At 42.2% G+C, this 26,959-nt stretch overlaps 2 protein-coding genes across 4 annotated transcripts in view; both read left to right on the top strand.

Moving 5' to 3' along the window:
* Positions 1–231: 231 nt before the first annotated feature.
* Positions 232–10,212, top strand: LOC131132311 (vimentin-like). Its single transcript, XM_058077831.2, has 9 exons — positions 232–826; positions 2,486–2,546; positions 4,100–4,195; positions 4,333–4,500; positions 7,294–7,419; positions 7,505–7,725; positions 9,556–9,599; positions 9,668–9,753; positions 9,830–10,212. The coding sequence occupies exons 1-9, from the start codon at positions 288–290 to the stop codon at positions 9,869–9,871; spliced, it is 1,383 nt and encodes a 460-aa protein (XP_057933814.2). The 5' UTR covers positions 232–287; the 3' UTR covers positions 9,872–10,212.
* A 1,718-nt stretch (positions 10,213–11,930) lies between these two features.
* The window catches only part of pde1cb (phosphodiesterase 1C, calmodulin-dependent b), a 119,017-nt gene continuing 103,988 nt past the window's right edge, over positions 11,931–26,959 (top strand). The window contains exon 1 of one of the 3 annotated variants that reach the window (XM_058065233.2): positions 11,931–12,368. In XM_058065233.2, the coding sequence (XP_057921216.2) occupies positions 12,131–12,368 (238 nt within the window). In that variant the 5' untranslated portion in view covers positions 11,931–12,130. Of the gene's footprint in view, positions 12,369–26,621 lie in introns of those variants that run through there. The other 2 variants (XM_058065234.2, XM_058065235.2) reach the window with 2 other exon arrangements.

Genomic DNA, 26,959 nt, shown 5'->3' with positions numbered 1-26,959 from the left:
AATTGTAGTGTTGTAGGTATAAAGTCGACCAATTTTTTAAAAAATAAACACAAATTATAAAAAAAATTAAACAAATTTAAAAAATACCAAAAAAAACAGCAGGTTGACTATAATGCACTGAGACCCACGTGATGACGCAAGTGGGCGGGACTAATATGCGATTGGCCTCTTCTGATTCGGCTAAAATCTCCGCTACCTCATTTGCATAAGGAGGAGACTATAAATACGAAGGCGAAGCCCAGATGGGACGAAAAGCCGGGCGGGACGTCCAAGACTAGAACCGAAGCATGTCTTCTTTCAGACCAGCAGCGCCCCATTCCTCCTACAGGAAGATGTTCGCCGCGGAGAGAGCGGGGGTCAGACCCAGCTACACCAGCCGCCAGTACTCCAGTCCCATCCGCACCACCCGGGTGTCTTACGGGCTCTCCTCGGCTCCCCCCAGCGCCATCTACGCCGCCAAGACCCAGCGTCTCCGGAGCAGCGCCGCCATGCCCCGGCTGGCCTCGGAGCACCTGGACTTCACGCTGTCTGACGCCATTAACAGCGAGTTCATCACCAACCGCACCAACGAAAAGGCCCAGATGCAGTCCCTCAACGACCGCTTCGCCAGCTACATCGAGAAGGTTCGATTCCTGGAGCAGCAGAACAAGATCCTGCTGGCCGAGCTGGAGCAGCTACGCGGCAAGGGCACATCCCGAGTGGGGGACCTGTACGAGGACGAGATGCGGGAGCTTCGGCGCCAGGTGGATCAGCTGACCAACGAGAAGGCCCGAGTGGAGGTGCATCGGGACAACCTGGCCGACGACATCGATCGACTCAGAGACAAGTAGGCGTGTCCGCTTCTCTTACTTCTTCTAAGTGGTCTCTTTATTAGGTACACCATATCCATTCGTTTATCATTGTGCTTGTGTAACATAATTCAGAGCAGGTACTACAATACTTAGTTCAGTTCTATACCACTCCAAACTATACAACAGCAGTAATTAACATATCACAAGTGGTACTAACTATCACATTGGGGCAGCAATACTTGTAATAATAATAATAATAATACATTTTATTTGTATAGCGCTTTTCAAAATACTCAAAGACACTTTACAGAAGAATGAAGTTGAATAAAGCAAGTAAACAGAATAGAAGACACACCAAAATACAACATTCATTGGTTAATACACAGTTAATAGTACTAGTAATAATAATAATACATAATACTACAGACTGTGTACATATATTTCTACTGTTATTCTGTATATTTTGTATTTTTCATTCTTTTTTAATAGATGTGTCTGCACCTACTATACCAAAACAAATTCCTAGTATGTGTTTGATCATACCTGGCAATAAACCCTTTTCTGATTCTGATTCTACTAGTAATACTACTTGTTATAATGTAGTAATACTTGTGCCGGGTTAAACATTTTCCTGCATGCTTGTAATCATTTCTCAACTTTAGTTTCATTACTTTTGGAGTTTATATAATTGTTGTCAAATCAGTAATTGTTCAGACATGTGGGAGTGGTAGGATTAAATAATGTGATGAGTTCATGCAATGCATTCTGGGTATCCATAGAGCAGGGGTCTCAAACTCAATTTACCTGGGGGCCACTGGAGCTAGGGTCTGGGCAAGGCTGGGCCGCATCAGGTTTTCCAAAAAAAAGCTTTTTTCCCCCCAAAAAACCACCATTAAAAAAAAAAACCCAATTTTTTTAAAAAAAAAACCCAGCATTTATTAAAAACAGAATAATAAACAAACTTTTTCAGTGCTTTGGTTCTGATTTTCTACAATAAAAGCTCTGATAAAACATTCCACTGTTCTCTAATATCTTAATTTTTATTTTTCTGCACAAAATAAAATGAAAAATAAATAAACAAATCAAGAATAAAGAAAATCAATCAATGAGTAATAAATAAATATAATAATAATAATAAAACGGCAAATAATAAAAACTTAAGAAACCACATATAGTTGGTGGGTAGACAAATTATTTTTTTCAGATTAAAATGAACAAAGCATTATTAGAGCCCTGTAGACATGACAAAACACGACTATAGTCACATTTATACTCTTTTTATTTACAACATATTGCGCAACTGCAGGGTCTTGAGACACATGCTAACTCGCAAACTAGAGAGCTAGCGACCTAAACGGTAGCCTTCAAGTTATTTCCTTTAAACTTAACTAGCCAAAAACTTACCACTTCCACACGGATAGGGAGGATAACTAGTAACAGTTATTTAACCTTTAACATGAACATTAATCAAACGTAATAATTTTTTCTGGGTACATGATACCATACAGCATCCATATCAAACTTGCGCGGGCCGCACTAACATTAAACTTTCATATCAAGGCGGGGGCCGCGTGTTTGAGACCCCTGACATAGAGATCTGTGTTCCACACAGGTTCCATTCTTTTTCACCTCTTTTACAATTGTATTGGAGAAGCCTGTTAAAAATATGGCAAATATATTCCCTGTCATGGCAGGTTACAGGATGAGATATCCCAGCGGGAGGAGGCGGAGGCAAACATGCAGAGCTTCCGACAGGTATGATCCATCTCAGTCAAGAGAATGGGATGCTGACTCGGAGACAGACCTAAATGACTGTCTCCTTTCTCCCGTGGCTGCACAGGAATGTGCCCATGTGGTGGGCACAACAGCAGATTCTCCAAAGTAGATGATCCAAAGTAGGTACAGAGATCAGGTCCCGGGGTTGGGAAAGACAGGCTCGGCTGGTTGCTTTGATGTTAAATGAGGCCTACAACGACAGGAGATCTTTTTAAGTCTGGCTGGTCACAGAGAATAAGCTGGGCATGAACAGTGTGGGGCTGATGTGGTTATCAGAGCGAGAGGACAAGTCTGGTTCTGACATGGTCAGTTGTTACTTATCGGGATTAATGTCAGACGCCGGACTCGTCATGCATAATAGCCATAACATGAATTGTCTTATAATAAGTGTTTATGTATTGCTGCTGTCTAAGGAAGGAGTCAGCTATAAGTGTTTGGTACGTGAATGTCAGGAAGGAAGCCGGTGTGACGTGCCGCCAACAATGAGGTGTTCGCTGCCCGCACGCTCACTCGTCGCTCAGTCAGGCAGACAGTGACCCTCCGAACCTCCGGCCAGTTTGGTGAATAGCGCGCTTTGTTAGTCGGATTAGAGCCGAGGCTAAGCTGCTTCATTTGCTGATACCTCATAGACCGAGTCTGCCAACATGCGGACAATGAACCGCAGTGTGGCGTCATCTCAGAACAACGCAGAAAGGAACCACCGGTGATTGGAACAAGACAATGCGGTGTTTTTATGCTCAGGTGAGCCACTTAATGCTGCTAAATTGAGACAGGCATGGCAACGCTCAAAGAGAGCACTCACACGGACTACAATGTGGCTTTTGGGTAGGTTCAGGCGAAGACGGATACATGCAAGAATGCAGAAAATAATTGGATTTGGAATTGGAACATTTTCTGTGTCAATTCCCAGTGAAAATGGATTCATTTTGCTGAATACGCTTTAATAATAATAATAATAATAATAATAAATTTTATTTGTATAGCGCAGGGGTCTCAAACACGGGGCCTGCGGGCCAAATGTGGCCCACAGGACGCTAGTTTAGGCCCCCGCCTTGAGATGAAAGTTTAATGTTAGTGTGGGCAGCACGGCGGTCTATTGGTTAGCGCGCAGACGTCACAGCTAGGAAACCAGGGTTCAATTCCACCCTCGGCCATCTCTGTGTGGAGTTTGCATGTTCTCCCCGTGCATGCGTGGGTTTTCTCCCCCATTCCAAAAACATGCTTCATGCTAATTAGCGACTCCAAATTGTCCATAGGTATGAATGTGAGTGTGAATGGTTGTTTGTCTATATGTGCCCTGTGATTGGCTGGCCACCAGTCCAGGGTGTACCCCGCCTCACGCCCGAAGACAGCTGGGATAGGCTCCAGCATACTTGTGACCCTAATGAGGCTAAGCTGTCTAGAAAATGAATAGATGGAATCCCCATCTGCCTGTGTATGCCTTTTCAATGCGTGTACATAATAGTTGTGTGTTAGCATTTGTGACAGCATTTTTCCCCACTGTTGATGTTCCATTGGCTGTCACGGTACAGGATGTGGACAATGCTGCCCTCAACAGACTGGACCTGGAGAGGAAGGTGGAGTCTCTCCAGGAGGAAATCAACTTCCTGAAGAAGCTACATGATGAGGTAAGCTTCTTTTTTTGTGGCTAAAGCTACCGGACAAATACTGACTACTGTGTTGGCTGACGAATGTGACAGGAACAAATTCCAACTGGAATTCAATGAGACAAACATGTGCACATACAGTACCGCTTGTGTTGTAGGAAATGCTGGAACTGCACAACCAGATTCACATGCAGCAGCACGTTCAAGTGGACATGGCGGACGTGGCCAAGCCTGACCTGACAGCAGCTCTGAGGGACGTCCGTCTGCAGTACGAGAACCTGGCCTCCAAAAACATCCAAGAGTCTGAGGAATGGTACAAATCCAAGGTGAGGAGGATCATCATGGAATGCACAAGAAAATCAGCCTCATCCTATACGACATTTTTGTTCTTACGTACAAAAAAACTCAAATCCTGGGCAGAAATATTAGCCCACTTTTCTGATTTTTGTCACATGCAAATGTTTGACACCATGAAACTAATTTAAATATAAGTCACTGACGATACAACCGAACAGAAAATGCCATTTTAAAATGAGACTTTTTGTTATTAAAGGAGAAAAAATAAACGTAATAACTGGTTGGGCCACCCTTAGCAGTAACAACTGCAATCAAGCATTTGCGATAACTTGCAATGAGTCTCTTTACTGCACTGTGGAGGAATTTTGGCCCGCTCATCTTTGCAGAATTGTTGTCATCAGCCACAATGGAGGCTTTTCCAACATGAAGCCTTTTTAAGGTCACCTGCTTCCTATTTATTCCCTCCGTTTCCTCCTGTTAGTTGCAAGTTCGTTGTACTCCCATATCACATTTTCGTCTCGCCTGTTTTTTTTTTCCCACCTTTTCTTCTGCTTGCCATTTTTGGATACCTTTGCCTTATTGGACTGATTTCTAGTGTACCGAACCTCACTCACATGTTCTGCCTTTGGGTCTTCCTTCCCGCGTCCCGTCACAACACTCAAGGTCACGAACAGATGGCCGGACATGCCAGGGAAATGTGTCAGATTATCTTTACCTGTTATATACATTTTTAATTGACTTAATTTGATGATTTGTTGATTTTTGGAGCATTTGGGTGGGAGCAGGAGGGGATAGAAAAGAAGAGAATAGAAAGCAGAAAGGGGTGTGCGCAGACAAGACGAGGACAATACAGAGAGACAAGAACAACAGCAACAACAACAATTGCAAAGACAATAACAAAACAACAATATAATAATGTAATATCAACAGCCACAGTGATAATACTGAATCAAAACAGTGGTACATATTATAGTAATAATGGAAATACTAACCTTGATAGTGGACAGAAAGACAATAACTGTAATGCACACAATTGTAATAACTATAATCGTATTGCCGAAATCACCATTACTGTAATAAAACCAACATCAACAGTGAGTTATGTGGGGAAGTACTTATGTACTGTGAGTGTGTATTAAGGCCTATTAGGGTGTGTAATGCAGCCTGTATTTGTATTTGTTGAGGTGGGAAAAGTATTTGTATTGTATGTAGTAAAATAAAAAATACCCAGGGGAAAAATAATAATTAAATAATAAATAATAATTAAATAAAATAATTATATATATGTAATTATATAATTATATATATAATATAAATAATAATATTAATTAATTAGGAGTAAATTGACCATATTTTTTCATACATTAAAAAAAAATCATAATTGTGAACATGACACCCCCGCCCCCCACCACTAACTTAAACTTACCAAATACCACCCAGAGGTGCATACAATTCCACGCAAGTTCCCAAGCCTTACCTACTTAACCGTTTAAAGCCAATGTGAACATTACACTATCAACAGCCTTAACATTAGCAAGCTAATGCTAACAGAGCCAATAGGAGAACGCCCAAAATAAATAGCAACTACTAAATGCAGCCCAACAAAATCGTCTCTCGGTCAAACTCCGCTATTACTAAACAACATGTGACAGGTAGAAGGTTGTATGTTTACAAAGCAAAATATGGATGCTAACTAAGTTCAGCCTCCTCCGTTGCCGTGTGAAGCTCTGTACCCGCCCCCCGACTGCTGAACACCAGTCACTCATTGGCTGATCCAGCATGCTCTGCGGTCGCACCAAGAAACGTACCTTTCTGATATTCATTCATTCATTCATTTTCTAATGCTTTTTCCTCACGAGGGTCGTGGGGGGTGCTGGAGCCTATCCCAGCTGTCTTCGGACGAGAGGCGGGGTACACCCTGGACTGGTGGCCAGCCAATCACAGGGCACATATAGACAAACAACCATTCACACTCACATTCATACCTATGGACAATTTGGAGTCGCTAATTAACCTAGCATGTTTTTGGAATGTGGGAGGAAACCGGAGTACCCGGAGAAAACCCACGCATGCACAGGGAGAACATGCAAACTTCACACAGAGATGGCCGAGGGTGGAATTGAACCCTGGTCTCCTAGCTGTGAGGTCTGCGCGCTAACCACTCAACCACCGTGCCGCCTAATATATTATATGATACAAATTTTTTGAAAACTCTGTCGCAAAAATGGGAAATGGAAAACGAAAAGAGTATTTAGATTGGTAAAGTTAGCTTCAAAGCAGATGGCTCTTGTAGCAAGACCGAAGTTATTTGTATCTACTGTCGCTGTGTTTGACTTATCACGGATTCCGTGATAAGGATTTCCGGATTACGGATTTGTTCTTGATTTCATTAACCTGTAACGTCTACCTGACCGAGTCTTTAACAATCCTCAGAGCTTTTTTTTTTAGCACAGCGAGCACTGTGAAGGTCGTCCAGTGTTGATGACCTTTTGGAAGGCCTTTGTTTTGGGTCACAGTGCAGCTACTAAACCATACACATATACAGTATGTGAGAATTGCTTCTATGGAACACCTAAAAAAGGATACCAATCCCATTTGTACTGTTTACAGTCCAGGTCAGGCCCAAAGGCTCTAATCAACACTATAAAACTACATTTCCTTTTGCACGACATTTTCACAGTAAAGCGATATTACATCTGTCATTATGTAAATTTGTCATAGTCTGCCCCATTTACTCTCACTCCCCCCAAAGTGACTCATCATTTATTAAAAAACTAATTTCTGTACCCTCCATCTTTTTTTCTATGCGCTGTGACGACTAGTTTGCTGACCTCACTGAAGCGGCTGCTCGCAATAATGATGCTTTGAGAATGGCCAAGCAGGAGGCGAATGACTACAGACGTCAAGTCCAGGCCCTCACCTGTGAGGTGGATGCTCTCAAAGGAACCGTGAGTGTGCAACTTAATACTTATATGGAAAGGATGGATTTGATGCCACTTTTGTGTCTTTTTTTTTTTTTTTTTTTAATCCCAGAATGAGTCCCTGGAGCGCCAGATGAGAGAGATGGAGGATAACTTCTCCATGGAGACCGGGGGCTATCAGGACACCATTGCCCGCCTGGAGGATGATATTCACAACATGAAGGATGAGATGGCCCGACATCTCCGCGAGTACCAGGACCTCCTCAATGTCAAGATGGCCCTGGATATTGAGATCGCCACCTATCGGAAGCTGCTGGAAGGGGAGGAGAGCAGGTAATCAGTATCTTTGTATTTAGTGTTAGAGCGGCAACAATTAATCAATGGATCGATATTACAACTATTTTGGTATTTGATTCATTTTTTCTTAAATTAAAAAAAATTAATTCATCTGATTTTAGGCTCTCAAATGTGATTTTTTTGAGTTAAAACAGAAGAAAACAGCAAAGGATGTTTTTGCCCATTTTCTGATACTATGTTGCAGACCCACAGCTAGGAGACCAGGGTTCAATTCCACCCTCGGCCATTTCTGTGTGGAGTTTGCATGTTCTCCCCGTACATGCATGGGTTTTCTCCGGGTACTCCGGTTTCCTCCCACATTCCAAAAACATGCTAGGTTAATTGGCCACTCCAAATTGTCCATAGGTATGAATGTGAGTGTGAATGGTCGTTTGTCTATATGTGCCCTGTGATTGGCTGGCCACCAGTCCAGGGTGTACCCCGCCTCTCGCACAAAGACAGCTGGGGTAGGCTCCAGCGGTAGAAAGCGGTAGAAAATGAATGAATGAATGAATGAATGTTGCAGACCAAACTACTAACTGCGTTTGCTTCATATTCATTTGGTCTGCTGTGGACCTAACCATTAAGAACATACTAACTCCTTATTTCTAAAATCACAAATACTTCAACTTGCTGATATACTAGTTCATCTTCAAACAGCTAAAATAATGCATAAGGCTAAAAATAACCAATTACCTAAAAATGTCATCCAATACTTCTCTACAAGAGAGGAGAAATATGATCTCAGGGAAGAAGTACATTTGAAAGACTTCTATGCTAGGACTACGTTATGCTAGCCATAGCATTTCAGTATGTGGAATCAAACTATGGAATGGATTGAGTAAGGACCTCAAACAATGCACAACGATGAGCCAATTCAAGAAACAATACAAGCAGTTGATGTTTGCTAAATACAAGGATGAAGAGTCTTGAACCAGTCATGATGTGCTATATATATCACTATATTGACACTTACTATGGTACCCATTATGGCATTGGATGCTCATATCACCTCCTACTTCGGTACGAGGTGCATTATTAAAAAAAACAACCTTAAACTGTATTATGGAAAGCAGGAAGTGAACAAATGTAACAGTTAGTAACAGTTACTGATTGTAAAAGTACCAGATGGAGGGGTAGGATTTAATAAGCTTTGCTTCTTCCTACTCCTTTTGGACATGTGGAACTGTGAACTGATTATGGGATGCACTCAATTGTAATCTGATGCATGTTCAAATGAAATTAAACCATTAGCATTACCATTACTAAATTAATCGAAACAACACTCTTTAGATTAACTTCAATCTCAGCAATTTTTCCAAAGACAACCCCTTCAGGACCGGCCATTTTAGAGGATTTTGACAAATCTTTCAAGGCACACTGAATATTATGTTCTATGGTTACATTTATAAACATGGAACGAAACAAAAGAAAGATTAGCCTCCCGTCTTTCATCAGAGAAAACAAAGTTTTTTCTACCTTTTTCCATTTTTTATCAATCAGCAGTAGAACATGTGTAGGTTTAAGGAAAATATCAGTTGCAGACTAAAAAAGGGATAAAACTAACTATTATGAAAAGTGATGAAAAAACTGTAAATGTGAACATTTGAGCACACATCCAACACAGGAATTATCGGCAAAAATATTTATTTATATTTATTAGGGGTGCTCCGATTGATCGACCACAGAACTTATATTTGATGAAGTCAAGTCAGGTTTATTTATGTAGCCCGTTCACAAGAAAGACCGCGGGTCTTCTGTTTCTGACCGACCCATGAAAGAGAAATCATGACACAGAATCTGATTGCTGCTTTCCATTATTTCCAGAATCTCCACCCCTCTGCCAAACTTCTCATCTCTTAACCTGAGAGGTAAGTTGACGTTTACACATTTTGCACCACTGATAAGTTGATGCCATTGCAACATTTATCTGTTCTAGAAACCATGATTGATTCCAAACCTCACATCGAAACCTCGACGACCAAGAAGGTTCTCATCAAGACCATCGAGACCAGAGACGGTCAGGTAGAAAACCCACAAAGTGATACAGATTAATCTCAATTGAAACCACTCTAATGTCTTATCTTTTTTTTTTATTAAGGTGATCAATGAGTCAACCCAGAACCACGATGACATGGAGTAGTGATAAGAATAATAATAAGGCTCTTGCCAAATGACCAACAAAAACAATCAGAAGATTTTCACTCGCATTCAAACGACAATTCCACAAAAAAACAACTTCTCTAAGTGCCTTTTTATGTGATGATTTGGTAAGCTAGCTAGTTAGCTTAGCAGTATATTTTTGGTGTCATTTTGTCTAGACACAGGTGTGATACACAACACAACAACTGTATTGTCAATCATAGTGGTCTACTAAGGAGCATTACAGCCACGGTGTCATGAAAAATAAATCATACTACAACAACAAAGTTTTTAAGACTTACAAAATGCTTGAGAAAAAAAATGTCTGATTATTCTTATAATTATGTCCAATTTTTTAAATAAAAATAAACAACTAATTATAACATGTTTTTCTTCACAGTGTGGCCCTAACACTCCTTTGTTGACTTGACTTGTAGTAAACTGTAGATTCATCATGCACAAATAACCAGCAGCAGTTCTGAATGCTAAAAATGTCACGATTGCCAATAAGCAGCAATAAACAAGTAAGACTGTGAGCCGGGTTTGATATATGTTGTGTCGTACTGTGATAGAAAACTGTAAAGAAAATATAGCTCCACACCTGCAAGTGTACAGTAATCTCAGCAAGTATCCTGGATTCAGTGCCTTTATGATTATTAACACATGACGGTTATTATTATTATTATTTCCCCTGCTGTTTCATATCAAAATGTGTTCAATAACAGTACACCTTCACTTAAAGGGGACCTATTATGCTCATATTTCTGCCTTTTGTATTGAGTTGTGGACTCCTATAGAGCAGCTACACACAATAACCAGTGCACAACGCTTTCTAGTTCTTCCAGAATCTGCGCCTAATCCAGCTGTATTTCTTTGGATTTTGTGCTTCCTGCAAAAACGGTCACACTTCCAAGTGTTTAGAAGGAATTACGGTGTTGTGCCGCTAGCTGTGAAACCAACTTTATAGGAGTTGATAATAAACGCTGATTTATGTTGTTAAAATGTCGGCTTGTAACAAAGATGTACACATACACGTATGTGTTGGATCCTAGCTTTAACATGCTATGTCGGACTTCCTATAAGCAGTCAGTATATGAGGAAGTCAAATCTGTCTCATTCGTTAGCCAGGGCTTCAGGATGCTAACTGATGTGGAAGTTCGATGTAAATAAAGGACGGGAGCTGTGGCTAGGTAAGTTTCCTGTTAGCAACAGTAAAGGGGCCTTCTCAACTCACCCAACACCAGGGGGCCGATGATGGTGGTCCTGTGTCTTGTGAGTGAGTATATATATATATATATATATATATATATATATATATATATTCCACCCTCGGCCATCTCTGTGTGGAGTTTGCATGTTCTCCCCGTGCATGCGTGGGTTTTCTCCGGGTACTCCGGTTTCCTCCCACATTCCAAAAACATGCTAGGTTAATTGGCCACTCCAAATTATCCATAGGTATGAATGTGAGTGTGAATGGTTGTTTGTCTATATGTGCCCTGTGATTGGCTGGCCACCAGTCTAGGGTGTACCCCGCCTCACGCCTGAAGACAGCTGGGATAGGCTCCAGCACCCCCGCGAATATATATATGAATATATATATATATATATATACATACAGTCTTTAAATTTTTATGTGTATGTATGTGTGTGTATATATATGTGTATGTATATATATATGTATGTGTGTATGTATATATATATACACACACACATACATACATACACTCCTGATCAAAATTTATTATATTTATTATTTATTATATATATGCATATCTATATATGTATGTATACATATATATGTGTATATATATATATATATATATACACACACACACACATATATATATATATAAACAAGGTGAGAGTATGAACAACACAACAAAATCAATAGATATTTAATGAAATATCCATCGAAAGGAACTGAAAAACATAAACTCCTAAATATAAACTCATTACCGTGTGGATGATGCCTGTTGCTTCCGGCGGGGCGCCACCTTGGAGCGGCGTTTGTTGACAGGGAAACTTTCTCCGCCTGTGACGTGTCTGCAGCGGTGGGAAAAGCACACCGAGGGACACGCCGACATGACCCGCTTGAACTCGGTTGTCCCCTTTTCAACCGACGCCATTAAGCGAGTAAATGGCGGGAGTTGGTCTTTCCTTCTTTTTTTTTTTTAATGAAGAGTGAAGCAAAGTAGAGTTTTTTTTTCCAGTAAAAAGAGGGGTTTGCACTTGTTGTTTCCCCTTCCCCACCGACCCGGCGATGGGCTCAGTGACTTCCGCCCTCACGAGGACACGCCACGCTCTGGTCAAAGTGGGTTCGGAGCCGCAGAGTCACGACCCGGAGAGGAGCCAGTCTGCGCCCCAGTCGGACCGAACACGGAAGAGGAGCGGTCGGTTCCACATCACAATCCAAGCCGCTCGGCAGAGTTCCCGCCAATCGGTTTTGAGCCGGCAGGACTCGGATAGCGTGAAAAAGTCAGGCGAGATGCAAGCAAGTGGTGAGTGGAATGTTACCCACTTGTTGCACTGATACTCAGGATCATTATATGCACTGAGAAGGTGATAATGTGTTCCACGGAGCAATGCAAAAACTTTATTTTACTACAATTTGGATTTTAATTCCACCCACTGCCCACTTTGTTGTGATTGCTCCCACTCAGCTTGTTCAGCTTGTACCCGGGCATGCCCATTCAAGACTAACTGTGAAGTGTTTGAAAAAAAAAAACAAAACTCCCTGAATCTCTGTGAGAAACGACATGAACTGTCTCTTTAAAAAAAAAAAAAAATTTATTTTTTACATCTTTAGACCAGTGATTTTCAACAACCGTGAGAAATCGTCAGGTGTGCCGTGAGGAATTATTCAGTATGACTTTTAAAAAAATTAATATGTATTAATAATTTTCTGCAAATATTACGTCATTGTCGCGTGTCATTGGTGTAAAGACTCGTTGCCTCGTTCCTCTAATAGACTTAGTGATGCACGTGAGAGGTAGTTGTGACATGTTGTAACATTGTTGGTTAAATTTAGTATACGGATCAAAAGGATCTGCTGTGGCGAGTCCGTAATCAGGAAAAAACTGAAAGAAGCAAATAATGTTGGTTATTGGTGCGCCGCAGAATTTTTCCAACGTAAAAAATGTACCGTGGCTCAAAAAAGGTTGAAAAACACTGCTTTAGACCACACAGAAAAGAGAAGGACATATGTGTTCATGCCTTACATACAAGATGGAGGGCAAAATTCAGTGCAATGCAGCTTTACCTTACCTCTTAAAGGTTACTGCTTTTTCTGAGCAAAAACAATGTTTTCATGCAGGTGATTTCAAAAGTGGAAAATACTCAACCTCAGCAAGTGGCGCACTTAAATGTGTTTGTGCTTAACTCATCAGCTGAAGGTCACGGAGCTTTTGCGTTCAAGCCAAAGCATCACAATTATAAAACTGTTATCATGGAAACAGAAAAAAAACGCACCCGCAGATGAGACGAGCTTTAGAGCTTCTTTTCACTCATTGTCGCTTTTCATTTAAAAAAAAAAAAGAAAATGCTTTATCCTTTTGTCCAAACAACAATGATAATGTCCCGCAGGCCGTTCTGTTCCTCGGTACAGCTGTTGTGTTATTTCCCTGCGGCTCATTGCATGCTTCTATCTGTAGATGAGAGCAAGTGGTCACTTCAGAGGATGGATGTGAATATTCCGCTTAAAAAAAGCTATTTAGTGGATGAATGCAGCTCTCTTTGAAGGCCAACCTCAATGCAGCATATCTCCACTAGCGAGGCGTCAGTAGTGCCGTGTGCACTAAGCAGAATGTTTTTTTTTTTTACTTCTATTTGACCTTTATGTGCAGCTCTGCATTATTCTGTTGTACGATTATTAAAGGACGTATCCTTGTGGACACCTTTGTGTGGGGTACGGACATAAGATAAGATAAGATATACCTTTATTCGTCCCTCAGTGGGGAAATTTGCATTGCACAGCAGCAAGAGTACAGAATCATTAAGCAGTACAAAATACACAATATAGAAAAATAAACAATATAAACAACCCAAGTTTCCAAATACTTGTTCTCAATCAGAAATCACTCCACATTTCACACTCTTTATTGCTCTCTGGTTCAACCATATCTTACTTATTGTGTTGAAATATGGGCTAATAACTATAAAAAGCAATCTTCACTCTCTAAATGTACTGCAAAAAAGGTCAGTAAGGATAATTCATAATGCCGCCTACAGAGAACATACTAACTCCTTATTTTTAAAATCACAAATACTTCAACTTGCTGATATAGTTCATCTTCAAACAGCTAAAATAATGCATAAGGCTAAAAATAAGCAATTAGCTAAAAATGTCATCCAATACTTCTCTACAAGAGAGGAGAAATATGATCTCAGGGAAGAAGTACATTTGAAACACTTCTATGCTAGGACTACGTTATGCTAGCCATAGCATTTCAGTATGTGGAATCAAACTATGGAATGGATTGAAACAATGCACAACGATGAGCCAATTCAAGAAACAATACAAGCAGTTGATGTTTGCTAAATACAAGGATGAAGAGTCTTGAACCAGTCATGATGTGCTATATATATCACTATATTGACACTTACTATGGTACCCATTATGGCATTGGATGCTCATATCACCTCCTACTTCGGTACGAGGTGCATTATTAAAAAAAGCAAAAAAAATCTTAAACTGTATTATGGAAAGCAGGAAGTGAACAAATGTAACAGTTAGTGATTGTAAAAGTACCAGATGGAGGGGTAGGATTTAATAAGCTTTGCTTCTTCCTACTCCTTTTGGACATGTGGAACTGGGAACTGATTATGGGATGCACTCAATTGCATGTTCAAACAAAATAAACCATTACCATTACCAAATACAGTATGCAGATAATATGAAACAAGATGAGATATATGACCAGTCTGTATACTGAGATCTTGCTAGTGAGTTAATATGACGCATTACAGAAATACTTCACATAGAACTCAATATATTGCATGTAGAGCCTTAATATTGCATGTGGAGGTTGATCGGATATTGCACAGAGAATGGAGTCTGGAGTAACTATACTGAATATAAAAAACAAAGTATTAAGAAAAGTATAATAACCAGGGATCTCCGATATTGACTTTTCTTTGCCGAAAACCGAGATGCCGATATTGTCCTACTCTCAATATACGATGCTGACATCAGTTGATACCGATATGTCTAATAGGGCTAAGGATGACATGTCGACGTCAGAAGGATGTACATTTTTGCATAGAGGCCTACTATCAACAACTGTCAGTCCTCTGCATCAATCTCCTGGTATGGATGCTAATCCAAGTTCATCATTTTACAAGGCTAATAGATGATTAGAAAACCCATGTAAAAAATCTCTTACCATGCTGTTAACTACTCCCTTCAGAGAGCAGCACAAACTGGGTCTAACAAGGACAGAAAAACGCCGCACAACTGTGCAAGAAGACAAATATCTGAGAGTGTGTAGTTTAAGACAAAGACGCCTCACAGGTCGTCACCTGGATGCTGGACTAAATAGACTTCAGGACTTCAGACTTCATGGCAGGATTGCCAAAAAAATTTCCAAGTGATCCCAAACTTTTAAGCGATAGTATATGTCCTGTTTACAATCCACTATCCCTAGCACTGCTGCCTCCAACGCCCTCAGTCCTCAGAGGGAACGGCCGCCGTCTCTTGGGCTGAACCTAAAATTACCGCCCCTGCTGTTGTGTTTCCATGACCGCATCACAGTCTACGCTGTGATGCCCCCCCTCAGCCCCTCCCACACCCTTCAGTGATGCTCTTGTGTGTTGAGGTGTCTCCTGGCTGACTCTTAGTGTCAGACAGTCCCAGTGGTGTTTATAGCTCAACAACCCTAGACCCAGTCTCCGCGCACTTTGAGGCGTTCAGGCGCATTTGTAATTTTGAGTCTGAGACGATATGAAATGATACAAAGTTTAAATTCAGCAGATCTTGGATGAAAAGCTACAAACATTAAGCCAGGGGTCTCAAACACGTGACCCGCGGGTCAAATGTGGCCCGCAGGACATTAGTTTGAGGCCCCCGCCTTGATATGAAAGTTTAATGTTAGTGCGGCCCGTGCAAGTTTGATATGGATGCTGTATGGTATCATGTACCCAGAAAAAATTATTACTTTTGATTAATGTTCATGTTAAAGGTTAAATAACTGTTAATAGTTATCCTCCCTATCCGTGTGGAAGTGGTAAGTTCTTGGCTATTTAAGTTTAAAGGAAATAACTTGGAGGCTACCATTTAGGTCGCTAGCTCTCTAGTTTGCGAGTTAGCATGTGTCTCAAGACCCTGCAGTTGCGCAATATGTTGTAAATAAAAAGAGTATAAATGTGACTATAGTCGTGTTTTGTCATGTCTACAGGGCTCTAATAATGCTTTGTTCATTTTAATCTGAAAAAAATAATTTGTCTACCCACCAACTATATGTGGTTTCTTAAGTTTTTATTATTTGCCGTTTTATTTTTAGGGCTCGAGCACTGACCAGTGCGAAAGCCCTATTGTAATCGTTCCGTTTTTTATTCTGACGAAAGGACGGCCATTTTGAGGGCCTTAACATGCCCGAAAACTCACCAAATTTTGCAAGCGCGTCAGGTCTGGTGAAAATTTCGATCTGGTGGGGGTCCCGAAAACAATGTTCCAAAATTGACTCTCTAGCGCCACCTTTAATTTTTGAAAAAATTGGCCCCCGCCACCAGTTTCACCTATCGTCACGAAACTTGGTGGAGACGTCTATCGTGACAGGACGGACCAAAAAGTCTCAAGAACCCATATTGGAAAACGAACAGGAAGTCGGCCATTTTGGATGGCGGCGGCCTTTTTCGTGCCAGAAGTTGGGGTCGTATCTCGACGAACTCCTCCTAGGGGGTTTGACCAAATGAGTCCGTTGTTGCATCAACGGACACTAGACGGATGGCCGACGTTAAATTGCGAAGGATTTTGGGATATTCCATACGATGTGGGCGTGGCACGCCCCCAAATTTTGCCCATTTTCATATGTCCGGGCCTTGCACGCTGAGCGTAACTGTAGACGTGAATAACTTGGCTCCACGTGGTCAGATCTTCATCATACTTGGTACATGTGATCATGGCCCCGCCCCGAAGGTCCCCGTAGGTCACTTCCTGATTTCGTCGCAGCGCCACCTATTGGCGACAGGCTAAAGGCGTGTCATCTACATTAGGCCTTTTCTGCCAGGAGATTCATCAGATGAACATCAGGGTCACAAGGTCACTGCCTGACAGCCTGGTGAAGCCTGTTGATGGACCATGATGCAGGAAAAGCGCACGTGGTGGGCGTGGCCTGGCGGCGAATGCTCAGGCCTCGCCATTTACATAGAAAAGCTCATCATTCGCCCGCAAAAGGTCGCATGGGCTTGAAAACTCATAGGGGGGGTCAGAATCCAGGCCTGAGCGGCCTGGTGTGGCCCCCATATGAAACCAAGCCAAATTGACTCACTAGCGCCACCTAGAAGTTTTAAAATAATTATCCCTCGCCTCCCGTTGCACGTATCGGCATGATTTTCGGAGGAGACATCACTCGTGACAGGACGCACAAAAAAGTCTCAATAACCCATGTTCTAAAACCAACAGGAAGTCGGCCATTTTAGGTGGCGGCGGCCATTTGGGGGCGGATGTATGGGTCGTATCTTGACGAACTCCTCCTAGGGGGTTTGACCGAATTAGTCCGTTGTTGCATCAACGGACACTAGACGGATGGCCCACGTTAAATTGCGAAGGATTTTGGGCCGCTCCATAGGATGTGGGCGTGGCACGCCACCAAACTTTGACCATTTCATATCTGGCCCTGCCTGGTGTCTGGCCTTGCCTTGAAGCAATGTACATCAAAGTCAATACACAGTTTGACTGACAGACTGATGATGTCAGTTGATGGACTATGATGTGTGTAAAGCACATGTGGGGGGCGTGGCCACGGCGAATGGTCAGCCTTCGCCATTGACCATCAAAAGGTCATCATTTGCCTGCAGAAGGTCACAGGCTGCTGAAATCTTAAACGTGAGGCCTTAATCCAGGCCTGAGCGCCCTGGTGGTGCTCCCATGTGACACCAATCTAAATTGACACACTAGCGCCACCTAGAAGTTTCAATTCATTATCCCTCGCCACCCATTGCACGTATCACTATGATTTTCGGTGGAGACGTCTATCATGACAGGACGCACCTAATGCTCCAGAAGCCATGTTCTAAACACAGCGCCACCAACTGGTGGAAATGTATATCTGCCGTAACTTCCTGATTCATGGTCAGATTGTCTTGAAATTTTTTTTGGTGTGTTGGGTCAATCTCTGGTCTGTTATACTGTGTGTACATAGACTCTATAGCGCCACCAACTGGTGGAAATGTATATAGCCGTAACTTCCTTCCACATGGTCGGATCAAGCCCAAATTTTTTCTGGTGGTTTGGGGTACCCTCTGGTCTATGACTGTGTGTGTACATAGACTGTATAGCGCCACCAACTGGTGGAAATGTATATAGCCGTAACTTCCTTCCACATGGTCGGATCAGGCCCAAATTTTTTCTGGTGGTCTGGGGTACCCTCTGGTCTATGACTGTGTGTGTACATACACTGTATAGCGCCACCAACTGGTGGAAATGTATATAGCCGTAACTTCCATCCACATGGTCGGATCGGCCCCAACTTTTTTCTGGTGGTTTGGGGTACCCTCTGGTCTATGACTATGTGTGTACATAGACTCTATAGCGCCACCAACCGGTGGAAATGTATATCTGCCGTAACTTCCTGATTCATGGTCAGATTGTTTTGAAATGTTTTTTAGTGTGTTGGGTCAATCTCTGGTCTGTTATGCTGTGTGTACATAGACTCTATAGCGCCACCAACTGGTGGAAATGTATATAGCCGTAACTTCCTTCCACATGGTCGGATCGGGCCCAAATTTTTTCTGGTGGTTTGGGGTACCCTCTGGTCTATGACTGTGTGTGTACATACACTCTATAGCGCCACCAACTGGTGGAAATGTATATCTGCCGTAACTTCCTCCCACATGGTCGGATCTGCTCGAATTTTTTTCTGGTGGTTCGGGGTACCCTCTGGTCTATGACTGTCTGTGTACATAGACTGTATAGCGCCACCAACTGGTGGAAACGTATATCCACCGCAAGTACCTACCGCGCGGTCTGATCGTCGTGAATTTTTTTACGGCGGTTCGGGGCGTCGGACGGGACGTGACCGCGCACCCGCCTCGCCGCCGGTGTCGCCCCCTCCTGGCGGAAAATTGCAAGTGCCGTGACTCCCTTACCGCTTATCCCATCGCCGCGTTTTTTTGTACGGCGCGTCCGCGCGCCCATCCGGTCGCGCGCGCACCCCCGACCCGTGCGTACCCCCGACCCGCGCGTACCCCCGACCCGCGCGTACCCCCGACCCGCGCGTACCCCCGACCGCGTCGGGGTGCTCGAGCCCGCTCATCACTGCTTGCAGTTTTAATTATTATTATATTTATTTCTATTTATTATGGTGGACTATATTTAGGGACCTCTGGGATTAAAATAGATTCTAAAAACTGTATAATACAGACTGTGCATATACCGTATACTGCACTGATTAAGGTTATGTGTTTTTATTTTGAAGTTAAATGATTTCCTGTTTGACAACATTGCCAGATGACATATTGATGCAGTTGTTAGTGTTGTGGAGTGGCAGGCCTCAGGCATTTTTTGCTTCCTGAATAACTTATGAAACGTCAGCCTGTAGCAAGGAAATGACTTTTTTATTATTTAATATTTCAGTAGTCTGAAAGGACTGTAAAGATTGAGTCACTCATTTGAAAAGGCTTAAAACTGCACATAAAAACGTGTGAATGCTCATTAAATTGTGCTTCAGCAACACTTCTTGGCTAAGATGGAGACAAATATACATTCATTCATTCATTTTTTTGTCGCTTTTCCTCACGAGAGTCGCGGGGGTGCTGGAACCTATCCCAGCTGTTTTTTTGGGCGAGAGGCGGGGTACACACTGGACTGGTGGCCAGCCAATCACAGGGCACATCTAGACAAACAACCATTCACACTCACATTCATACCTACGTATGGACAATTTGGAATCACCAATTAACCTAGCATGTTTTTAATATTTAGCATGTTTTTAATATTTAGCATTTAACATGCTAGGTTAATTGGTGACTCCAAATTGTCCATAGGTACAAAAGTTTGGGATCACTTGCAAATTTCTTTGTTTTCCAAAGAAAAACAAAATTTCCTGCATTTCACAAACAATTTTTTCCATTTCACAAACAATTAAAATGAATCAGATGATTTTCAAAGAAGGATGTACATTTTTGCATAGAGGCCTACTATCAACAGCTGATCCAAGTTCATCATTTTATAAGGCTAATAGATGATTAGAAAACCCATTCCCGAAACCCAAAACTCCCTTCAGAGAGAAGCACAAACTGGGTCTAACAAGGACAGAAAAACACTGCACAACTGTGCGAGAAGACAAATATCTAACAGTGTGTACTTGAGTATAGTACCCGTCAAACACCAGTGTCAATATCAACAGTGAAGCGGCGACTTCAGGATGCTGGACTGCCAAGAAAAAGCTATAAAAAAAAAAACTTCCAAGTGATCCCAAACTTTTGAGCGGTAAACCGGTAAACGATCACCACGATGATCAACCCTCTTCTGGTTATAACTACATCGTGCAGATTGCTTCAATTACTTGTAGACACAGTGAATTAATATTTGCGTAACATTGCAATAGTAGATTTTAGTAGTAGAAAATGATACTATTGTGTTGTATTCTATTGTATCAGAGTAGCCATGTTTCTGTGTTTCTTTCGAAGCCTCCATGGGGGAATACATCTGCTAATTAGCCAGACGGTTTTGGTGTTGGCCAAACGTGACTGATTAGGATGCGCCTTGGTAAAAAAAAAAAAAAAATACGAGGTTTCCAATCAAAATGTTGTCGTTGACTGAACACTGTCCGCAACAGTTTGTTTCTCGGCGACACACACAAAAAATCATTAGCTATTTTTTTGGGCTTTTTTTTGGTTACCTTCAGGATGTTGTTGCCATTACTTATTTTTTCATGTCAGCGAGTTCCCTCAGGTTTCCGCTGTGCTCCAGTATTACTCCAGCAATATTTTGAAAAGTGCCTCTAATGAGCATTTAACAGAAGGGAAAGGAAAGCGCCCAGTCCCTTGGTGTCGTAATTACACGAGTGTGTATGTCACTCTGGTGACAGCAGTGTGGGGACTGAAAAGCCGTGTGTCGTTCCACAGTCTTGGAGAAACCTCTGATGAGCTTGTTGTTGCTGTTTGATTGCGTTATTGTCATGTTGCCATTGGGACGCTTTATGTCCTTAAAAAGCCATCACACTGTCAGCCTGACATGTTCGCAGTATGCAGTGTTGTTGTCTTTTTAAATGTGTTATGGCGTTGTTAATATTTAAAACAAAACACCTCATCAGGAAGATTTTTACACTGAAATGTCCTTGGATGTGGTCAAACATACAGTAACGTAAAGATAGGATAATTACTCGCGACGCACAGTACTGTAAAAATGTACAGTGACATTGAAAGCACCCAACACCTCCATACACTTCACCACTACCATTTCAAGCTATTCATTGGACTTAAATTAAAATTTCAATAAAATATTTATATATATACATAATATATTTTTCGGGCGAGAGGTGGGGTACACCCTGGACTGGTGGCCAGCCAATCCCAGGGCACATATAGACAAACAACCATTCACACTCACATTCATACCTATGGACAATTTGGAGTGGCCAATTAACCTAGCATGTTTTTGGAATGTGGGAGGAAACCGGAGTACCCGGAGAAAACCCATGCATGCACGGGGAGAGTTGTGGACTCCTATAGAGCAGCTACACACAATAACCCGTACAGAAAGTTGTCGAGATCTTCTGGAATCTGCACCTATTCCAACTGTACTTCCTTGCATTTCCAAAACGGTCTGTTTTAATTTATTTCACCCACATCCCGCCTCCGGGCACGCCCACAAAGCTGTGATTGGTCAAACTCTCAAGCACGACGAACTACTTCCAGACTACTGCCGAACCCCACTTTGACATTTTTGAGGTACTACATAAATAGCTGGTGCGGTGGAGTTCTGGACAAGTGAGGACGCTGTGTCCAGGAGCACTCATTGTCGGACACACTTTGTCAGGGGCACTGTTGTGCCGTGGAGCTCAGAAGCCGGACGTGAAAAATGTAGAAATGATTGCTCGGCAGCAGCCCTGGCCGCCCCCCCATGTAGTCAGAATGGTACAATCTTGATCACACTATATTTATCAAGATTGATAGAACCAAAGTCCTTTGTATCTAGTTAAACCTGTAGTTACAGTGAAGAAAATAAGTATTTGAACACCCTGCTATTTTGCTATTTCTCCCACTTAGAAATCATGGAGGGGTCTGAAATTTTCATCGTAGGTGCATGTCCACTGTGAGAGAGATAAACTAAAAAGAAAAATCCAGAAATCACAATGCATGATTTTTTAACAATTTATTTGTGTGATACAGCTGCAAATAAGTATTTGAACACCTGAGAAAATGAATGTTAATATTTGGTACAGTAGCCTTTGTTTGCTATTACAGAGGTCAAACGTTTCCTGTAGTTTTTCACCAGGTTTGCACACACTGCAGGAGGGATCTTGGCCCACTCCTCCACACAGATCTTCTCTAGATCAGTCAGGTTTCTGGGCTGTCGCTGAGAAACACGGAGTTTGAGCTCCCTCCAAAGATTTTCGATTGGGTTCAGGTCTGGAGACTGGCTGGGCCATGCTAGAACCTTGATATGCTTCTTACGGAGCCACTCCTTGGTTTTCCTGGCTGTGTGCTTCGGGTCGTTGTCGTGTTGGAAGACCCAGCCACGACCCATCTTCAATGCTCTGACAGAGGGAAGGAGGTTGTTCCCCAAAATCTCACAATACACGGCCCCAGTCATCCTCTCTTTAATGCAGTGCACTCGTCCTGTCCCATGTGCAGAAAAACACCCCCAAAGCATGATGCTACCACCCCCATGCTTCACAGTAGGGATGGTGTTCTTCGGATTGTACTCTTCATTCTTCTTCCTCCAAACACGCTTATTGGAATTATGACCAAAAAGTTCTATTTTGGTCTCATCTGACCATAAAACTTTCTCCCATGACTCCTCTGTATCATCCAAATGGTCATATGCAAACTTAAGACGGGCCTTGACATGTGCTGGTTTAAGCAGGGGAACCTTTCGTGCCATGCATGATTTCACATCATGACGTCTTAGTGTATTACCTACAGTAACCTTGGAAACGGTGGTCCCAGCTCTTTTCAGGTCATTGACCAAGTCCTGTCGTGTAGTTCTGGGCTGATTCCTCACCTTTCTTAGAATCATTGAGACCCCACGAGGTGATATCTTGCATGGGGCTCCACTCCGATTGAGATTGACCGTCATGTTTAGCTTCTTCCATTTTCTAATGATAGCTCCAACAGTGGACCTTTTTTCACCAAGCTGCTTGGTAATTGCTCCGTAGCCCTTTCCAGCCTTGTGGAGGTGTACAATTTTGTCTCTGGTGTCTTTGGACAGCTCTTTGGTCTTCGCCATGTTACAAGTTAAAGTCTTACTGATTGTATGGGGTGGACAGGTGTCTTTATGCAGCTAACGACCTCAAACAGGTGCATCTGATTCAGGATGATACATGGAGTGCAGGTGGACTTCTAATGGGCAGACTAACAGGTCTTTCAGGGTCAGAATTCTAGATGATACACAGGTGTTCAAATACTTATTTGCAGCTGTATCACACAAATAAATTGTTAAAAAATCATGCATTGTGATTTCTGGATTTTTCTTTTTAGTTTATCTCTCTCACAGTGGACATGCACCTACGATGAAAATTTCAGACCCCTCCATGATTTCTAAGTGGGAGAAATAGCAAAATAGCAGGGTGTTCAAATACTTATTTTCTTCACTGTATATGAAGTACTGGAGTATGTCTCTGAAGTCAAATCAACAGCGCCTCTGCTGGCCAAGTACTGCACTGTCTCGCTAAATGAACAATCGGTCAAATTTACAAAGTTCTTAGCAATCATGCTGTTGGCTACTCACTTTAATTAATGTTCCTCACGTTCTGGAGATGCTGGTTTGAATCTTTGTTGAAAGATCTTTGTGGGGTATTTCCATGTTCTCCCTTTTTCCGGGCAATCTTCCCAAAACATGTATGTTTGGCAAGCCAAAGACTCTAAATTGTCCATAGGTGTGTGAATCTGCCCCGGGGATCAACTCCATCCATACTGTCCTGTTTTCCTGGAGGTGCAAATGCATCGTAGTACACCTTGCAACAGGCAGGCTCAGCGGATTGGGAGTGGGACAAAATGAGGATCTTCACAAATGGCCGTTGTGGGGCCTACATTACAGGCCGTGAGCAGCTTTCAGAGCTCTTACCGGCAGCGGCAGACAAAATGAGTCCGAACGTAATTACCTAACAAGTGTCGAGTGTAATGTGTCTCCTGGAGCTGCCGCAGGTTACTCTGGCTCTCCGTTGTAATTGGATAGATGTCTTGATTGTGATTGATCCGCTACACCTACAATGTATACGTCAGTGCGTCCGTAGAGTGCTTTTTGTCATTTTGGTTACGTGCTTGTTTGCCGCATCACATATTGTTTAATTACCGGCTATCGCTCACAGTCATGCCACTTTACACTCACCTCAACGTGTAATCACTCATTATAGTGTGATAGTATTGGAGTATTTTTTTCATTTGAATTATTGCCCCCCTTCATTTCTAGTTGTTTGTCAGCCATGTCTGCTCCTGAGATTATTAGTAAACGTAGTGTAAAAGTAACATCATAGCAAAAATATGTCATAGTAAAATATGGTGGTGGTAGTGTGATGGTTTGGCAGTTTTTCTGCTGATAAATGGAAGCATGGATTCTGCTATCTACCAGCCAACACCAAACTTGGTGACCTCAAGCTTAAACAAACTTGGGTTTCACAGAAGGACAATCATCGAAAACACACCAGCAAGTACGGCTCTGAATAGAGACTTTGGAGTGGCCTAGTCAAAGTCCTGACCTGAATCCTAATGAGATGCTGTGTTTGTGTTCACACACAAAATGTATTTGGGGGTTGAAGAAAAGGTGGATTCTTTAAAGAATCAGAATGATGAACAGGATGGAATTGTAAAGCAAAGGATGTGCAGGGTAGATGAATTGGAGCAGAGTGCACACATGAAGAAAGTGATTGTGACTTGGCTTAACATTACATGCGGTCCTGATGCCAGACCAGTTGTTAACAGGCCTCACAGCTAAGAGACCCGAGTTCAATTCCACCTTCGGCCATCTCTGTGCGGAGTCTGCATGTTTTCCCCGTGCATGCGTGGGTTTTTTCCGGGTACTCCGGTTTCCTCCCACATTCCAAAAACATGCTAGGTTAATTAGCGACTCCAAATTGTCCATAGGTATGAATGTGAGTGTGAATGGTTGTTTGTCTATATGTGCCCTGTGATTGGCTGGCCACCAGTCGAAATTGGCTGGGATAGGCTCCAGCACCGCCGCGACCCTTGTGAGGCAAAACGGTAGAAAATGAATGAATGAATGAACCTGTCAATGCCAACAGAATTCGCTAAATGGTAATGGTTTTATTTCAATTAAACATGCATCAGATTACAATTGATTGCATCCCATAATCAGTTCCCAGTTCCACATGTCCAAAAGGAGTAGGAAGAAGCAAAGCTTATTAAATCCTACCCCTCCATCTGGTACTTTTACAATCACTAACTGTTACATTTGTTCACTTCCTGCTTTCCTAATATAAGAGGGTAGAGGGTAAATAATACACGCAACATTCATTCATTCATTTTCTACCGCTTACCAGCCAATCACAGGGCACATATAGACAAACAACCATTCACACTCACATTCATACCTATGGACAATTTGGAGTCGCTAATTAACCTAGCATGTTTTTGGAATGTGGGAGGAAACCGGAGTACCCGGAGAAAACCCACGCATGCACGGGGAGAACATGCAAACTCCATACATGCAACAGTAAATCCAAAATACATACAAAAATAATAATTCTATTGTGTTTGATTTGTGTTTCTACTATATATCTAGGTGTGATTTATTAAGAATTAAATGACATTAAGGAGACATCCCATGATGTCATCTGCACTTTTTGCTTCCAGCATCTGCACTGAAAGGGAAATTGTGAGAACGGCGTCATGAAAAGCACTCAAGGATGGAATGGGTAAATGGAGTGGGTAAGGGGTTTCCATAGCTAAATGTCAGATGGTGTTAATGAGGGTAGCTTTATACTCTTTGTTGATCTTGTGTGTGTGCACATCGTATTTAAAGGAAACAGGCACAAAGGGATGATCATGATTAAAAAATCCAGTCCAGCATGAATTCATCGGAGATTATTTTTGTTCCTTGAGTGTGCTGTAAATCAGCTCCTGCAAAATGAAATCATACAGTGACGTTAATTATTGATATATCGGAAATCTGTACACATAGTCCCTATTTCCTGCTTTCTTTTTGCAATACAACCTTTGCTGTTTTCAGGAAAGATTCCAACGGTGTTTGTCATGACAACTCTGACGAGCCTCCAATGTTTTCTGCTAAAAAAGTGTTGATGGAATAGGAGGAGGAGTCATGCTCTTTGAAAGATCTCCAGAGATGTCCCCCTCCCCGCACCCACTCCACACCTACCATACCTCCAGGGGATGGGAGAGAGAGGCAGAGAAGTCAAGAGGCATAAGTTGAAATTAGCTTGTTGAGGTGTGAGGAAACGTCGAGAGGGAGGGAGGGAGGGTGGAGGTGGAGAAGGTTTTTGCGCCCGAGTCTGACAGTTCTCCACCAGCAGTGAAGTCAGAAGCGCGTACGGTCGTATTTATTTTTATTTTTTTTTATCCCCAAGGAGAGTTGTTGAACTGAAAGCAAAGACTCAGCAACTGAGTGGCTGCTTTCAAAAGCAGATTAGAGTCTCCAAGGTGCCCAAAACAATGGAGGCCAATTCAAAGAAGCATCGCTTTAGAAAGGGTCGGAGTGCGACTTTCAGCATTGACGGCTTCAACATCACTATAG

Source organism: Doryrhamphus excisus, linkage group LG11 (assembly GCF_037039965.1).
Source record: "Doryrhamphus excisus strain RoL-2023G ecotype Guam linkage group LG11, RoL_Dexc_Guam_v1.1, whole genome shotgun sequence".
In the NCBI taxonomy this organism is placed as follows: Eukaryota; Metazoa; Chordata; class Actinopteri; order Syngnathiformes; family Syngnathidae; genus Doryrhamphus; species Doryrhamphus excisus.
This window is presented reverse-complemented; position numbering and strand designations above follow the sequence as displayed.

Coding starts and splice junctions, on each gene's coding strand:
- LOC131132311 (XM_058077831.2), top strand. CDS start 288: ATGTCTTCTTTCAGACCAGCAGCGCCCCATTCCTCCTACAGGAAGATG. Junction 7,420..7,504: donor TGGATGCTCTCAAAGGAACC/GTGAGTGTGCAA, acceptor TTTTAATCCCAG/AATGAGTCCCTGGAGCGCCA. Junction 9,600..9,667: donor CTCATCTCTTAACCTGAGAG/GTAAGTTGACGT, acceptor TATCTGTTCTAG/AAACCATGATTGATTCCAAA.